Source organism: Salmo salar, chromosome ssa21 (assembly GCF_905237065.1).
Source record: "Salmo salar chromosome ssa21, Ssal_v3.1, whole genome shotgun sequence".
NCBI classification, from domain to species: domain Eukaryota; kingdom Metazoa; phylum Chordata; class Actinopteri; order Salmoniformes; family Salmonidae; genus Salmo; species Salmo salar.
The window spans coordinates 21,176,026-21,194,732 of record NC_059462.1 but is presented as its reverse complement, the minus strand read 5'-3'; the positions used below and the strand labels follow the sequence as shown (position 1 = coordinate 21,194,732).

The window sequence follows — 18,707 nt, the reverse complement described above, 5'->3', positions numbered from 1 at the left end:
TATGTAATCCATAGGTTATTTTCAGGAGGTGTGGCTTATTACGAGAGTGGTTTTAGTTATTTTTGGCGACCCGTGAGAGTAAATGTAATTACTGTTGATTATGTTAGGTTCATACACACCTATGTAAATGTTTCCTTGAATATTATTGAAAATTATATACTTTAATACAAAAATACTGAATTACCATTATTATTTAAATATTGCACCAAAGTGGTTACTATCCCATGAGGGATTTCAAATTGGAACCTGTATAGGCTTTTAAGGAACTCATACACTACTGTAAGCTTTATTAAAGCTACGAAATTCAGCCGTAACATGTGATAACAATTCTACTGACAGATGAATCAGAATGACATTTACTTTCACGGCTCGACAAAAATATATTTACCGATATCGAGGCCCCTACTAAGCCAAACATCTGGTCTTCTGAGCTGACCCGCTTGGTCATATCTCAATAACCCAGCATTAAAAAACGACCCAACTAAGTGACCCATTGTCTGCAACCTAGCTGTTGAGTCATCCAAACAGTCCAGTATATTACATTTTATAATTATAATAACATTTTAATGATAACATATTCACTTAGGACTGAAAATGGATGTATGAAAAAAGCATTTCTCTGTCACTAACAAATTCAGTCACTCTACAATTCACTCGAAAGGCAAAGCACTCTAGGAAATATGCAAATGAAGGTTTGCAGTAAGCAGTGTGTTAATTCAACACTGTTCAGTGTCTATACGGGTCCACACTTTCAGTGTTCATTTAACACTGGGGAATATGTTGTGTAGGAATTCTGACCAAAACTCATGGAGGAAGAAGGAAGAAGAGATAGAAGGCAGTTTGCAAGAACAACAACCCTTTATCTAGGGATAGCCCCCCTTGCCTCCGGTGACATCACTCAAACTAAAGCCTGGGGTGGGGGAGTGACATAATGTATGGTTTTCACTTTATTAGTAAATGGACCCCTTCAAGTTTACGGTGTCCTACAGTATATCTCTGTTAAACGTGGAGACAGATCTAGAGCAGTCAAAATAATGTTATTATAGATACAGAGTAGACTCCAAATTGCTCTCTTTAAAATACTAGCACACACTTGGTGCTTACATTACTTTTGGATTAAAACAATACTTGAACGGATTCTGTAATTGCAGTATCCTACATAGCATAAAGATGTAGTACATGTTCTCACTTTCCAGTAGTGAGACCCAAAATGTTGACTAGAGTCAGCCTCAAGAAAAACATAATACATAAAACAAGGATTTAATAGAATTTCATGTTTTGAGAGCAAATCAAGTCATCATTTAAATGTTGACGTCAAATCACAAACACAATGGCTTTGAGTTCTAGGATGGATGAGTGAGACCTGTGGGTGGAACATTTTAAACTATATGTTCTACTGACCTCTTGATAGTGAAAGTAAGGTAAAAAAGCGACATGAAAGTTACATTCCAAACATACTCACTTAAAGAGAACTGCCTCAAAGGAGGCCAGGAAATGTCTCTTTTCCTCTCCTCTTATGAAAAGTAAAAAACTATTCTTAACTGTAAAGTTTGCATTCAATCAATCAATATATTCAGCCACTTTCTTAAGTGAACCACTCTCTCAATATAATGTATTACTGCCAAACTTTGAATTTGTTCTTGGCAAGTTGTCTCCACTTTGTTTGCTGTGGCTCCTCCCTTCTATCAGCAGCCATTGCATATTTTCTGAATATGTCATCAGCAGCTGTTTGAGCTTCAACAGTTCTAAAATGTCTGCTCTGAATTCAGAGTAGGGTGGACCTTTTCCCATTAGGAAACAAGTATGTTCTTCAGTTTTAAAGGGAGAGTTCATCCATATCTCCTTTTAAAAATAGATCTAATTACATGGATAACCAGTCATAAATCCTATTGATGCTGAGGTACAGTATATACACCAAAATGGTTGACTCACCCACTCACAATAGCATTGACATTGTTGCAATCAAAACAACATGATTGGTATGCCCATAATATCATGCTTCAAATGGTATGCTTAAATCAAACAGAATGCTTTAACTCTAGATTATAGAATCTAAGTAATACATCCTCTTGACACATATCTGCATTACCATGTGTCCTCGTACACAATATCCCCTAGAGACGTAGACCCAAAATAAACGTTTCCTTTATCTCTCCAAGGTTTTACAGGGGGATAAACGACTGTGGATATGAATAGCCCCATCCTTGAGAGCAAACACGGAACTCTTCCAGAGGAAATTCCGCTGTGACAGGGCTTCCTGTGATGGAGCTAGCCCAGCTCGTGGGGAGGAGACTGGGCTGAGAGAGAAGGAATCTGCCCTGGATAACATGTGCCACACAGAGCTATCCCACCACATATCCACGCACGCATGGATGCACACACAAGCACAGCCCCCCCCCCAAACCCAACCCAACCCTAAACCTAACCTTAGGACTTCTGGTCCACACAAGAATAGTAAAACCACACACACACGCACACACATATGTTTTATTATCTTTGTGGGGACCAACCTAACCCTAAACTTAACCTTAACCATAACCCTAACCTGAACCCCTAACCCTAACCTGAACTCCTAACCCTAAACTCAACCCTATGTCTTAACCCTTACCCTAATACCCTAACCCTAATTGTAGCCTTAACCCTAATTGTAACCCTACACCTAACCCCTAAACCTAAAATAGCCTTTTTCCTTGTGGGAACCAGCAAAATGTCTGAATGTTCCTTGTATTACTATCCTTGTGAGGACTTATGGTCCCCACAAGGATAGTAAAACCAAACACACACACACACACATTAATAACCTGCCAACACACATAACTGGGGATGGAAAAGACAGCATGACCATGTCTTCAGTCAGATAAAACCATTAAAACCAGATATCAACTACTTTAGTGGCCTCCCTGAGTCTGGGTGGGTAAATAAAGATTTGAATGACTGGAGCCAGAAACCCTGTACGGTTGTGTAGATGCTGTGTTAACTAGAGATCATCCACGGCCTATTAAGCAAAGCTTGAACGGAAAATGTAAATAGTTTGTCTTTTCACGATGGCAATTACGAGGCAATTTTGCAAGCAATTGTTCCCCACAGAAAACACATGTGGAATCGCTTTTTGCACCGCACATATTTACAGCAATCATCCAAAAGCTGCACTCAATAATACTTCACTCACTGAGTCTTTTTTTTTGCCAGTAAAAGGCTGCTTTCAGATGTTTGATCGCTGAAAACAGCCATCAATCTTTCTTAATAGCTGTTGTGTATAGGTTAATAAGTCTATGTCATGTGGTTAAATGTCACATCTAATATATAATATGTCATATAAAGTAGTTATAATATGACATCTCTGCATAAGAAAAGGCAACACAGCCTGTGAGGTTTTCAAAGTTATTAAACAAACCAAATGTATCAGTTAACAGCCCGGCTCTTTCAAATCATAGCAACTCTGGTGAAATCATCCAGTTTAGTTTCCTAGTACCCATGACTCACAGTGAAACTTGCAGACATTTCCATGGCCAGACATTCACATTGGTCTGGCTTACTGTGTAGTCTGCTTGTTGGGAGATGAATGGACATCGGTTTGTGACTGTCTGACAAAACAGTCGTACATTGTGCAAAAAAGTACGCCCCCCTTCCCAGATAGCATATGAACACATCATAAGCCATGGCAAAATATATATAGAGAGAATTACAGGAAATTAGCTGTAAAACGGCCAAATGTTCTCTCACCCTCATGGCAAAATGTGTGGAATAGCAGGAAATTAGCTCTAAAACTGCATTTTTTTCTCTCTGCCCCATGGCAATATGTGTACAATTGCAGGAAATTTGCTTTAAAATGGCTATGAAACGTCCACCAAGAACTACCCAGATTCAAACTGGCAGCATGCTAAACTGGTCAGTGTTGATTTTGTTGTGTAAAATTTCTAGTGAAATTAACACTCTTTGGTGTAAAATAACACCCAGTGTTGGTTTTAATAACCAGAGTTATTGTTTTACACTTTGGAAAGTAAAACAGTCCCATCAAAACAACTCCCATCATTATCATATTCCCCAACATGCTCCACTGTATTGTTTTGGTGGGGGGATATCTGTGTTTTTGCATGTAAATTGATTGATTGATTAATCTTTTGCAACACAAAAATAAATAACATACATTTTCTAAACTAATCCAAACAGTTAGTTAAATATATTGTGCCCATTACTGAAATGGTTGTTCCAGTTTAAATGGTTTAGGTCTTCTTATCAACTTTCTGAATGCATGTTGCAGGTGAAAAGAACTTCCAACTGTTGGATATCCTAACTCTGGGTGAATTCCAGTTGGAATTACACAGCAGCATAATGTAACTTGCAGGCCTGATGTGGCCTGTAAACCAGTAGTTTATTAACACCACTGTTTTACATATAATTTAGCCAATCAAAGTAAGACCTGGTGTAGGTATCATGAAGTTATAGTTTAATGATAGCATTTGGTGAAAGACATAAGAATTCCATAATCATGTCTCTGTCACTAACAAATACAGCCATGAGTGGTAACTCTACAATTCACTCGGAAAGAAAAGGCACCCTGTGAAATATGCAAATTCAGTTTTTCATCATATAGTGTTAAAACAACATCCCCCCAAAATACTGCTATAAAGTTTCATTTCCCAACACCCTGAGAGTTACAACTCACAACACTGAAAAGTGTCATTGGTATATGGATTAACACTGTAAGAAAGTACATGAGTGTTAAGAGCACAACACTGCTTAGTGTGATTTCAAATATGAACACATCTAAAATGTATATTTCATAACACCTAGACCAATATAAACACTAAGAAAGTGTTGATTTTATAGGAGATACATGTAGAATTTTAGCATTGTAATTTCAGAAAACGTCCATAATATATCTCCAGTAATAGTGGAATGATAGTGTTTCACAATAACTTTTTGTGCCAATACAAAATCATAATCTAAAATGCAAATTTCTGTTTCACAACTGCACCTTCCCTCACTAACATTTGCATCACTATAAGGTGTGGTCATCTACTCCTCGAGCACAACTAACAATGGCATACTGGGGCAAGCGAATAGAAAATGATAGAGGCCTCTAGTGGCCAAAAGGCTTCCACCATTTTAATGTAGTCATCTCAGTGGGGCTTCAAACTTCATTGGCTGATCTCTCCTGGTGACCCTGTTGGAGTCATGTCCAACTGGAAAATGGACTTCTTTAAAATAGAGATAACTTCAATGGCGCTGCCATTTCTGTCACGGATGCTATAATGACAAAGATGAGGGAAGACGACGCCGTGCTCCTAACTGATTGTGTTTTTATGTTCGTTTTTTGTTGTTGTTTGTAACTTATTTTGTAACTTATTTTATACGTTATGTTGCTGTTACCATCTCTTATGACCAAAAATAACTTCTGGACATCAGAACAGCGAACAGCTTTTTCTTCCTTTAACGAGTTCGACGAGCCCGATGTGAACAACATACTGCTTTCCCGGGAACAGGCCCAAATCCCCCATCATTTGCCTGAAGAGACGACAGAGAAAAAGAAGACAGAGGTCGGGCTGCCTCCTAAGAATTCGTAGGCAATGGAATAAACCCCCTCTGCCCTCCGTTCTACTAGCTAATGTGCAATTCTTGGAAAATAAAATCGACGACCGACGAGGAAGATTAAACTACCAATGGGACATTAAAAACTGTAATATCTTATACTTCATGGAGTCGTGGCTGAACGACGACATTATCAACATACAGCTGGCTGGTTATACGCTGTATTGGCAGGATAGAACAGCGGCGTCTGGTAAGACAAGGGGTGGTGGACTATGCATATATGTAAACAACAGCTGGTGCACAATATCTAAGGAAGTCTCAAGGTTTTGCTTGCCTGAGGTAGAGTATCTCGTGATAAGCTGTAGACCACACTATCTACCTACAGAGGTTCGTCCTTTAAAAGTTGCAACGTACTGCAACATAGCTTGCGTGGTGCCGCAGAATTCTATGGCACGTTATGTAAGTGCCAACCAATGGTACCATTAATGCTAGTTAGTGCTAGTTCGACCACCAGAGGGCATCTTTGAGAAGAATTTGATAGCCTTCAATAGTTGCTGTACTAGAGAATTTTTTTGTAATAAAATAGTATATGGGACTGATTTTAAGAAAGCTTGCTTAATTAATTTGATTAATATTATGGTGTATCTATTTCAAGAAATACAAAAAACCCTCTGGGTTTCCATTAGGATGGAATGGAAGATATGGCGCTGTACAACGTGACTGTCGGGAGTAGACTACAGTACTTGGCTATTTAGCTAAAGAATCCCTGTGTCATGCGGGAGACTTTAATCCCATAGTACTTCGTTATGGATCCATAACTAAATAAACATCGGCATTTTGAAATAGTATTTCTATCATTATTTTATTAACGAAAGCATAAAGATGCCATCATTAGTTACATTGTTTTAGTTTTAACATGCAGATTGGCAATAAAAACAGAGGGAATGTTTCCCTAGTCAGCGCCATTCTTAGTGCAATGCTCCTTAAAGTGTTGCTCTGTGCTACCCACAGGGGCGGAAATCCCAGGGGGGACTAGGGGGACACGACCCCCCCATCCTGGGAAAAATATGATTTGTCCCCCCCATATATCACTGTAAACACTATGTAATTTAAATAATATTAATAATATGCAATGAAAGCAATTGTGCTGATTATAGACACTTAATAGCGCGTTTTTAAGTTTAAAAAGATTGTGACCCCCCACCCTTTGCCTCACAATGGTTTGATCCACTGCCAGTTCCTTAGTTGGCAAGGTAACAGAGGGTTCGTATCTACTGTCTGAAAGGCACTCAATGCACGTAACTGACGGGAGGTTAATGCAGTCAATCGCGCCATAGCAATGTTTTGTTTTATGTTGGCAGGGTTCATACACACACTAGCTGCATTTGCAGAGCTAGCGCGCAAATATGAACTATTAGGCTAGCTAGTACCTATTCCATTTATGTGGCGTCGTCAAAGATGGAATCTTTGCTATCGTCAATTTATTCCAAGATCAGCACGCAGATGTAAGTTAGTGCTTCAAAGTCCCTGTGATAAGGTTAGCGATAAAGTCCAAACTGAACAGAACTACACTCTCTTCTACCATTGTCTTAAATATATTTAATGGTCTCGTTGCAAAAGCTAAATTGTCGCAAGGGAACTTTTATTTATTTATTTTATTTCACCTTTATTAAACCCGGGTAGCAAAGATTATAGCAAACACCACTGAAACGGAATTGGTGCTCGCTAGCTTTGCAAATTCAGCTATTGTTGGAAGCCAGGCAATATGAAACAAATGATTAAAATTACAAAAGGTTGCAGCATATGTTGTGTAAATGGTGAACTCATACAGCTGTCAACTCTTGTCACTGCAATCCGTTTCACATTTGCTAGCTACCTTTTAGATCGAAGCCCATATAGGATGATAGAAGATAAGATGATAGAAGCCCATCTCCTACTGTAAATAACCTACACACTGTGTGTGTGTGTAGCCAGCCAGGTAGAAAAATGGCAGAAAAAATACAGACATCAGAGTATTTTTCAGTACACCAAAACGCAAAGTAAGAACCCTAGTAGCCTAATATCTCAAAGACTAGTTGATAAAATGTTCATAAGAAAGAAGTGAAATGCTAATGGCAATGTTTCACAATGATGTCATTAGGCAGAGCAGGAAACAGATGGCACACAGACAGCAGAGTTGCGGACATATATGCAGGGACAGACTGGCAGAGACAGTGAGTCTCAGGTAAGTTTGTTGAGTCTTTGTTTGGCAACATTATGAAAGGTTCTCCATTTTTTTACTTGTAAAATAGGAACATAATTGGAAAATGCCATGGATACCCCCACTCTCAACTTAAACTGGTGACTGAACTAAGATTTGTTAAAGGCATTGGTATTGCTGTTGTGATTACTTGTGTGGTTTTGGGTACCGGTAGTTAGGAGTACGGCAAAAACCTTATTTCTTTGGTTCCTCAATAGACATTTACCATATTACAACGTAGGCTATGTGTTACAGCACTACTTTGGTGTCCCCCTCAGGAATTGCTCTTGAGAAAATGTAATGTAATTGTCCCCTCCAAAGTTAATATCAGATTTTCACCCCTGGCTACCCAGTGTGGTGGGGTGGGGGTCCACCCCCCTTTTCCTTTCCTCCTCCTCCCTTTCCCCATGGGCTAGGTCAGTCTTCTGTGCGCGGCTCTGCGGCCCATCCCGTGCCCCCTGCCCTCACGCCTTGAACCTTGCTCACTTTCAGTGGATACAGCTGGAGAACTGCAAGGCAATCCCATTGTGCGCCATGACCAATATATATTGTCCTGCTAATAACAGGGTTAATAATATATCTGTGAGAATTTACAAGGGGCTTTTATATAATTCTAAATTAATAATAATAATAATAATAATAATAATAATTGCTTTGTTTAAAAATATATATATTTTGGAGATGATTTTGTTTTCAAATAACGTAAAATTAGCAAGAAAAAGCACATTCTTGAACATGGGGTGAGACATTGTTACTAACTTGTAAATAAATAAAGCCAGTTTATTATTTAGAATGATTAACTTTTGTTTTTAGAGGGAGGGATACCAAAAACCTACAGTCATCTCATGGGTCTCCCAGTCGAGGTCAGCACAGGTATTGAACTAGCATCTGCAGCAACACAGCTTGCACTGCTATGCAGTCTCTTAGACCCTTGCGCCACTCAGGCGGTGTACAACATGACTGGTCGGGTGTGAGCTACATAATACTGAAGTTGTGCACAGTTATCAGTTTCTATTTAGGTTTATGTCGCCCATACATTGTCAGTTAAAGACACAGTAGGCCCCAAAAGCATAATCAGTGCTCTACCTCCCCCTTGCGCTGGTCTGGAGCGATGAAGTGGTGACGCAGGGTACCGTACTAAACCACAAATTACCTCTAAGTACCGCAGCATACTCGCAAAACTTTTAGTTGAGCAACCACTGTAGAGAGTTTTCATCTGTATTCTTCATAGATGTCTACTTACCACCACAGACCGATGTTGGCACTAAGACCACACTCAATGTGCTATATTTCGCCATAAGCAAACAGGAAATTGCTCATCCAGAGGCGGCGCTCCCAGTTGCCGGGGACTTTAATGCAGGGAAACTTAAATCTGTTTTACCAAATTTCTATCAGCATGTTAAATGTGCAACCAGAGATAAAAAACTCTACACCACCTTTACTCCACACACAGAGATGTGTACAAAGCTCTGAGCATAATTGTATCCTCCTGATTCCTCCTGACAAGCAAAAATTAAAGCAGGAAGCACCAGTGAGTCGGTCAATAAAAAAGTGGTCAGATGAAGCAGATGCTAAGCTACAGGACTGTTTTGCAAGCACAGACTGGAATATTCTTCCGAAGCAATGAGGAGTACACCACATCAGTCATTGGCTTTATCAATAAGTGCATCGATGACGTCGTCCCTACAGTGACCGTACGTACATACCCCAACCAGAAGCCATGGATCGCATTCGCACTGAGCTAAAGGCTATAGCTGCCGCTTTCAAGGAGCGGACTCTAACCCAGAAGCTTATAAGAAATCCAGCTATGCCCTCCGACGACCATCAAACAGGCACAGTGTCAATACAGGACTAATATCCAACCGTCAATTACCAGTGGTTTAAAGTACTTACGTAAAAATACTTTAAAGTACTACTTAAGTTGTTTTTTTGGGGCGGTATCTGTATTTTACTTTTTATATTTTGTACAACTTTTATTCCATTACATTCCTAAAGAAAATGATGTACTTTCTACTCCATACATTTTCCCTGACACCCAACAGTACTCTTTACATTTTGAATGATTAGCCGGGCAGGAAACTGGTTAAATTCACACATCTGATCATCCCTACTGCATCTGTTCTGGCGGACTCACTAACACAAATGCTTAATTTGTAAATTATGTCTGAGTGTTGGAGTGTGCCCCTGACTATCTGTCAATTTAAAAACAAGAAAATCGTGCTGCCTGGTTTGCTTAATATAAGGAATTTGAAATGATATATACTTTTACTTTTGATACTTAAGTATACTTTAGAAATTACATTCACATTTGATACTTAAGTATATTTTAAACCTAATACTTTTAGACTTTTACTAAAGTAGTATTTTACTGGGTGACTTTCACTTTTACTTGAGTCATTTTCTATTAAGGTATTTTAGTTTTGTTCAAGTATGAAAAGGTGATACTTTTCCCACCATCAAGATGGTCCGTGCTATCTGGGGTCCTTGGGATGTTGGATAGCACTAACCTTTCCTCCCTAATGCTGGGAAATTGGATGCGTGGGACGGAGGAGAGTTGTATATATTTAGCTTTAGTGTTGTTGCAATTCACCTAGCTTCCACATGGGTGAGACATTTTACATGTAGCGCCTTTAACACTCCTGGTGTTGAATCATGTTTATTTAATTTAAATTGCTGTGTAGTTTTGCAGAATCTAAATTCCCTTATTATTGAGTCTTTGGAGAACTGATACACATGTATATCTGATACACCATCTCCCCATAGAATGATATCTCATGCCTTGTATGAGTGAGTGTGTGTTTGTGCATGTGCACATGTGCATCATTACAGATGTAGGATCTTAATTTGACCTATATCTCAGCAACAAGTGATAAAATTAAGAAGGATTACTTTATCCTATCCCAGGTATTCCTTAAAGAGGTGGGGTTTCAGTTAAATCCTCTTCATGTTTTGCTTCCTTGCCACGAAATTGATTGCGATACTGGTATCGACCTGACACTAATTATGTTGTCTATATAGCTCTTTGGGCCTCAAAGTCATGCAAACAGAGTTTACATTTGATGTCCACATTAGCAAATTAGCCAACATAATAGTGCTTCAGTGAAAATCATTCAAGTAATTGAAGAATCTGAACTACTCATGGAAGGGTCATATATTTGCCATGCTAACTGACAACATTGGAACCCTTTTCACTTGAGCTCGTAAACTTTCACCTGTGAAAAAATTAGATCATGCCCTACATAGGCAAGAAAACAGACGAGCAACTGGCACCCGATTTAAATAGTTGAATGGAGTTGTTTAGGCCAATAAAATTAATACTCAAATATTGAGCAAACATGGGGGACAAGCTGAGTTTAAAGGGAGCTAACACATATCAGACTGTCTGACTTCCATTCGACTTCCATTCCTTAGTCATATACTGTGTCATGCACCTGACTGAGCCACTAGATGTTCTTCTGGGTATGTGTTCTGCAGAGGCTGGTGGGAGGAGCTATAGGAGGATGGGCTCATTGTAATGGCTGGAATGGAATGAATCGAATGGAGTCAAATGTGGTTTCCATATGTGTGATATGTTTAAAACAGAGGAGGTTGGTGGCAACTTAATTGGGGAAGATGGGCTCGTGGTAATGCCTGGAGTGGAATAAGTGGAATGGTAGCAAACATGTTTTCAATGTGTCTGATGCCATTCCGTTCACGCCATTCAAGCCATTATTATGAGCCGACCTCCCCTCAGCAGCCTCCACCGATTTAAAACTGTTCCATGTTGACACACGAGAGGAAGACCATGCACATGGAAGGAACCTACCTCTAACCCCAGTCAGCTGTCAATTAAGTTTTCTACACAACAAGAGCATGGAACCTAAACATGACCACCATGACCATTGCCACCTACTAGTCTTTGCAGGCAGCAACCATAGACCTTAACCACAGAATCAAGCCTAGAATTTAGGTTTGTGCAGGCCGCATGTACTCAAACATCGGGCAGCACATGGCCCACAGAAGGCACAGTACAGACAAGAACCTATAGGAAACCACTTCTGACGTCATACAGTCAGTATCTAACGAGTATAATTGTATATCAACAAGGTTTAATAATTGCACTGATCAATTCAGGAAAGTGTATGTTTAGTTGTGCTGCAGACCTGGGTTCAAATAGTGTCTAAAATATTTGACTTCTGCCTGAGTGCCAGATGGGCACTTTTGGGACTATTCTATTGGTTTCATTATGCCAGGCAAGCTCAACGAAGCACAGCTTAACAAATACTGTTGAACCTGCAAGGCAGAACCTCCCATAATGTGACATAACATATCATGAAATTGGACAATTTAAACCAATTATGCATACTTTGAAATGGTCACCAGGGGACAAATAGAGAACACGCTTAGTGGAAGAGAACAGTATATTTAAGACTGCCAACCTCCAGTGGATCAACTCCAGAGGGCAGACACCTCTCCTGATCTCCTCCGACAAAATACAACCAGCTGCATAAACATTCAAAACCTGCAAAGGCAACTCAAAACGACAGACGCACACCATTTGCCAGCCAGTTTGTGTTCTTGAACGAAGCAGGTGCTAACAGACCATCTTGTCTGGACAGGTTGTTGAATGGATCACAGAGACGATTGAGAACGAAGTGCCTTTCAGAGCTGACGCAACATGTGCAAAATTGATTATTTCTCACTTTAAAACAGTGGAGGCTTGGGGGCTGGAAAGAGGAGAGGGGGCTCTCTCCCTTAAGCAATGAACCCACATATCCACATTTTCCACATCCCCCAGGCCCCAAGCCATTCCCTGACACACCACATCTTGCATCAGCTCTATAACTTCCTCCCCAGCCTCCCTCCTTTCAGCCAATGCTTGTTTTAATACTTTCCAAATACTGCCAAAGCAACTATTTTAACATCTGGAAATCATCCCCCCTCCACTCCACCGTTTGCTGACTGCCGTCATTTGGTTTTTTAAGTAGTGGCCTCTTGGGCACGAGCTGCATTAAAAATCTATCTGCTCCGTCAGTCTGTGGTGCCACTGAGTCATCCAGGTTCAATGCCATGGACTATCATGCCAGGCAGTTGATAAAACAAGGATATCTGGCACTCTGGTTGAGATGTATCCCACAAAGTACAATCTGGATTTTGTTTTGGTCCAACACGGGGAAGAAAAGATGCATGTAATCAAGTCATATGGCAAAAATGCAGCACATGGTTCTAATCAGTGTCATGTCTGGTGGACCTGGTTGAATTCAAGTTTGGACATTTAGTGTTTGCTGAGAAAATCGTCCATTTGATGCAATGTAACTGATGTGGCAATAACACCTGGAACCGATTTGCGAGTCAAAGTTACCTCATACGGTATAGGTTTCTTGATTCAGAATACCAGCGTTGTTTGCCTGTTGCAAATTACCCACAGAGAGAGAGGGAGAAATTTATCAGGCTCTTTGGCATTTGTCCTAAATAAATACCAAAAAGTGAACAAAAAAAATCACAAAATCTAGTATAAAGACATTTATAAGTAAATAAAAAGAAGGTTCCACAAGGGTTAAAATGGTTTAATGTAAAAAGTGAAGTCCCTTTGACTTACAGTGTTAAGTGGCCATCTTTGAAAATGTTTGCAGGCATATCAGTCTGCCCTTTGGGAGGGGGAGTGTTCACACACTAACATATTCTTGAATGGTTTCTCACAGCTCTACTGCTGGTCACGAACTGCTGCTTTTGGTTACTTGGGACAGTGATCCTTGCACAGTATATACTCAGAAAAAGACTTACAGGACAACTTGTATTGTGCCAGTAAAGATCTACCTGTCAGAGGAACGATGGTGTGTTTTGTTTGCATGTGTGTGCCAAGTTTTGACCACTCATTTGTCACAAGAGTTTGAGACCCTTCAGCAAGCAAACTTACAACAAGCGTATACACATACAGTATGACATTCATCTAAACTGTAGAACTCAACTTAACATTTGGATTTCAAACATTCGCTCTAAACATGTTTCCAGCCTTCAAAGGTTCATCTTGAACTCTCCCAAATCCCTTCAAAGTCTCTCCCTCTTCTCAGAAATCTAGCCAGTTTAATTTGTTTTTACTTTAATACCCTCCACTATCTTCCTCTTCATGGTTACAGTCTTTTTTTCCAGAACAGATAAATATTACTGTTATATTCCAAATTCTCACTTTCAACAACATTCAACCACACCCAATTTCAAGTTGCCATTTTCTCCATATAAAATCTAAATTAAACCCAGTCACACTGCATATTATAGATGAGGTCATATATGCTTACTAAACTGAAAACAAATCTTGGAATATTCTACAATAGATTTACACTTTTGACAAAGAGCCTTTAAATGTGCAAATGAGCACAATGAATCATTGGGTGTGTCTAGAGTTTTCCTCAGTAACACCTCAAAATGTCCAGCAGCTCATTGCTGTCACCACATTAGAGACTTTATTTTTCATAAAATCTTTATATAATTGCAATACACAGATCTTAATTTAAGTCAATTTCACACAACAGGAAAATAATCCTGCAGAAACAGGAAATGTGAAGTGTTACGTGGATTATAATTACAGTGGCTTGCGAAAGTATTCACCCACTTGTCCTATTTTGTTGCCTTACAACCTGAAATTAAACTAGATTTTTTTTTGGGGGGGGGTTGTATCATTTGACTTACACAACATGCCTACCACTTTGAAGATGCTAAATATTTTATTTTGTGAAACAAACAAGAAATAAGACAAAAAACTGAAAACTTGAGCGTGAATATTCACCCCCCCAAAGTCAATACTTTGTAGAGCCACCTTTTGCAGCAATTACAGCTGCAAGTCTCTTGGGTTAAGTCTCTATAAGCTTGACACATCTAGCCACTGGGATTTCTGCCCATTTTTCAAGGCAAAACTGCTCCAGCTCCTGCAAGTTGAATGGGTTCCGCTGGTGTACCGCAATCTTTAAGTCATACCACAGATTCTCAGTTGGATTGAGGTCTGGGCTTTGACTAGGCCATTCCAAGACATTTAAATGTTTCCCCTTAAACCACTCGAGTGTTGCTTTAACAGTATGCTTAGGGTCATTGTCCTGCTGGAAGGTGAACCTCGGTCCCAGTCTCAAATCTCTGGAAGGCTGAAACAGGTTTCCCTCAAGCATTTCCCTGTATTTAGCGCCATCCATCATTCCTTCAATTCTGACCAGTTTCCCAGTCCCTGCTGATGAAAAACATCCCCACAGAATAATGCTGCCACCACCATGCTTCACTGTGGGGATGGTGTTCTCAGGGTGATGAGAAGTGTTGTGTTTGCACCAGACATAGGGTTTTCCTTGATGGCCAAAAAGCCCAATTTTAGTCTCATCTGACCAGACTACCTTCTTCCATATGTTTGAGTCTCCCCTTACGTTTTTCTTTAAGCAACAGCTTTTTTCTGGCCACTCTTCCGTAAAGCCAAGCTCTGTGGAGTGTACGGCTTAAAGTGGTCCTATGGACAGATACTCCAATCTCTGCTGTGGAGCATTGTAGCTCCTTCAGGGTTATCTTTGGTCTCTTTGTTGCCTCTCTGATTAATGCCCTCCTTGCCTGGTCCGTGAGTTTTGGTGGGCGGCCCTCTCTTGGCAGGTTTGTTGTGGTGCCATATTCTTAAAAAAATATATATTATGGATTTAATGGCGATCCGTGGGATGTTCAAAGTTTTGGATATTTTTTTTATAACCCAACCCTGATCTGTACTTCTCCACAACTTTGTCCCTGACCTGTTTGGAGAGCTCCTTGATCTTCATGATGCCGCTTACTTGGTGGTGCCCCTTGCTTAGTGGTGTTGCAGACTCTGGGGCCTTTCAGAACAGGTGTATATATACTGAGATCATGTGACTATTAAATTGTACACAGGTGGACTTTATTTAACTAATTATGTGACTTCTGAAGGTAATTGGTTGCACCAGATCTTATTTAGGGGCTTCATAGCGAAAGGGGTGAATACACATGCACAAACCACTTTTCAGTTTTTTATTTTTAATTCATGTAATTTACATGTTTTGGAGGGGTTGATACATTTTTCATTAGGGCAAATCAAGTCTGACATTTTTAAGTAAAAATTGCAAACTTTAGAAGTTTTTTTAAACCTTGAATGCACTACAAGTTTTAATTTCTAGCTGTGCAGGAAAATTCCTGCAACAACAGTATGACCAAATTAAGATACAGCATCTGTAGTCGAACAGAGTTTGATGGGTTCCTGAAATGACAAAGTTCTAAATACAGGGATTTGTTGCTGACGTTCTAAGGACTCATAAACACTTTGGAAAATAGGATGGCTATGCCTTCCTGCTCATAATGATGTAAAGTGACTTAGACTGTAATCCATTTAACACTGACCAACTCTCTATACTTAACATAGCCATATACTAAAATATCCACTCAAAAGCAGTTGACTCCTTTTTGACTTAGTTGCAAGAATTTGAGTAAACTTTCCGCTGCTTTGACAGGAATACATTTTTCATGGTCTTCTCCCTGGGCTGACATAATTTGTCAATGTTCTGTGGGAACATGAGTTCATGTGCTCAGTGCCTTGTTTCATATGGACAAATATGGAAACCCTGGCATCCACCGAGAGCAGAGAGGAAAACGATAGACCCTCTGGGACTATTGCTCTGAAATCAAATAAAATGTGAGGAACATAATTTTCCTCTGAGGAGGAGTCATCTCCAATCGTCCATTTTGAAGAGGCATTAGGTCGGGGGCCCTACTTAAATATGGTGTATTTCAAGTATTGGATTTATTTTCCCCTCTTGTCAGGCTTCATAGTTGGCCATATATTCCTATAATTCCTATAAAAGTAATAAATACTATGGAAGAGATGGCTCTATAGCAACATTATTGTCATAACAGTTATTAACTCAACATCAAATGTGCTGACATGTCGAACATCATTATGCTTCAAACATGCACAGACGTAAAACAGGCATTTTAATGTTCCTGTTCATTCCACCACAAGGAGGCTCCCTATCTAGGTTACACCGATGTCATGTTTTGGGTGAATTACTTAAAATAAAAAAATCGAATATATACAGTATCTATGGGTACTTGGAAAACAAACTCCAATTGAGCTTAAGCTACAAATCAAACATATTGTTTTGACAGCTCACAGAGCTGAAATCAGGGGCCACAAAGGTCCTTTTCAGTAGCCTGCTTTATGGTTTTCCCCTCATGACATCATACAATGAACAATGTTCCATGACATCATAGCAATTAAAAAAACATGACGTCACTACAACATTAACACTCAGCTCTGGGGTTTTAAGTGCTGGGTCGCTAGTCTGTAGGCCACCAATAGAGAGCTCCAATGACTCTGCATTAGAATGCAAGCTGTGTTCCATCTGAGACACATGGTGTTGAAATAGTTTAGGCAGATGTAGAATGCAGAGAAAAAAATCTGGTTGCTGGTAACACTTAATGAACAAGAGATGAGGAATAAAGTTAGTCCTCTGGCACTTATTTTCTCTTTCAGGGCTTTCTTCTGGCACCTTAGAGTAACATGTAACATCACTGGCAATCACTGACATACTGTATGTCCATACAGGCAGTACAGTATATGATTGAGAGCTGATTTGCCGCTTTAAGATAATCCACACTCTAGTTACTCTCATCCAAAACTGGAATTCATTTTTGAGATCCTGCCAGCTAAGGTCTGTGCCAATCATCCTTTACAGAAATGTATCTTACATGTTCCATGCCTTCACTGTGTCCTCAGCTGCTATCCATTAGAATGTAAAAAAGACCCCTCCCCCCCAAAAAAAGGTAAAGGTGAAAATTTTTGTCATGTCCTTGCTATCTACTTTGGCAAAAACAGATCCAATTCAATAAACATTTTTTTTGCTTCTATTTGGTATAAAAAAAAACACTTACAAATTATTCTGTATAATGAAAAGTGCATTACAAATGTAATACACTATTATTATTTATGCTTTATGTTTTATAGTTTAATTGTTATCTGTATTTAGCAGAACACACTCCAGAACTACCTTAACGTCCAACAATTTGAACCAAATGAGGCTCTTCACAGATAAATGTTCAAATTCAACAACAGAAAAATCATATCAAGTCCTAATCCAACAAGCTCATGTTTAAAGTTCAACCCATCGTGGAACCAGCAGCCACACTCTTAATGCTATACCAATCAGCAATTAATTGTTAAAATAAACAAGCAGGGATGTACTTACCACTGTTTCCGTCCTGGCATTTCACAATCAAAACCTGAGCCACAGAGACAACCAGAAAAAGGCAAATCCTTGAATGCACAAAGCTCATCATGTCTACAAGAAAGACATGGGCTCTCCTTGTGCACAAAGCGGGAAAAAAAGGATGAGAAATGCCCAGGTTATCACTGTACCATGTAGCCAGAGAACACTTCCAATAAGCAGCGAGCAAGGCAGACCCAACCCAGACTGCACGAGTGCTTTTTTTGGGTAGTTACAGCTTTAAGTGAGAAGAATGCTGGCAACCCTAATTTTCCTCCCCCTTTTGTCAGACCTCTCTCATAACTATCCAATCACAGGCATTTGTGGATCTGAAAACTACACCCTTGTTCACATGTTCCCATCTTTCAAATTATCATTTTTTTGTTACTTAAACAACAAGATCAGAATTAGAGCAAAGATGAGAAGAAACAGATAAGAAATGCTTTGCTTGTTTAAAACTGTCACTGATTTGCTCTTCCCCACCCCTCCCTGGAGTGGTTGCTAAGCAGGACTGTTAAAGTGCTGTTTTATTGTCTTCAAGGCACCAAACTTAGCAGGGGCTGAAAGGCAACGTTTTATTAGAAGAATAAGAGTAGAGTTCATGGCACATTATCATTGTCGAAAGGTGATAGGAAATCTGAACTGAAAACGTAATAATGTTGTTTAAAGGCTCTTCGGCAGGTCCCTTTGACTTTGATTGATGGGCCCTCAGAAATGAAAGG

At 39.6% G+C, this 18,707-nt stretch overlaps 1 protein-coding gene across 1 annotated transcript in view; it reads right to left on the bottom strand.

The window, feature by feature from the left end:
* col5a2a (collagen, type V, alpha 2a) overlaps positions 1-18,249 on the bottom strand; it is a 66,032-nt gene extending 47,783 nt beyond the window's left edge. Inside the window, exon 1 of the mRNA XM_014164424.2 lies at positions 17,968-18,249. Within this exon, the coding sequence (XP_014019899.2) occupies positions 17,968-18,058 (91 nt within the window). The 5' untranslated portion in view covers positions 18,059-18,249. The remainder of the gene's footprint in view (positions 1-17,967) is intronic.
* Between the last annotated feature and the right edge of the window lie 458 nt (positions 18,250-18,707).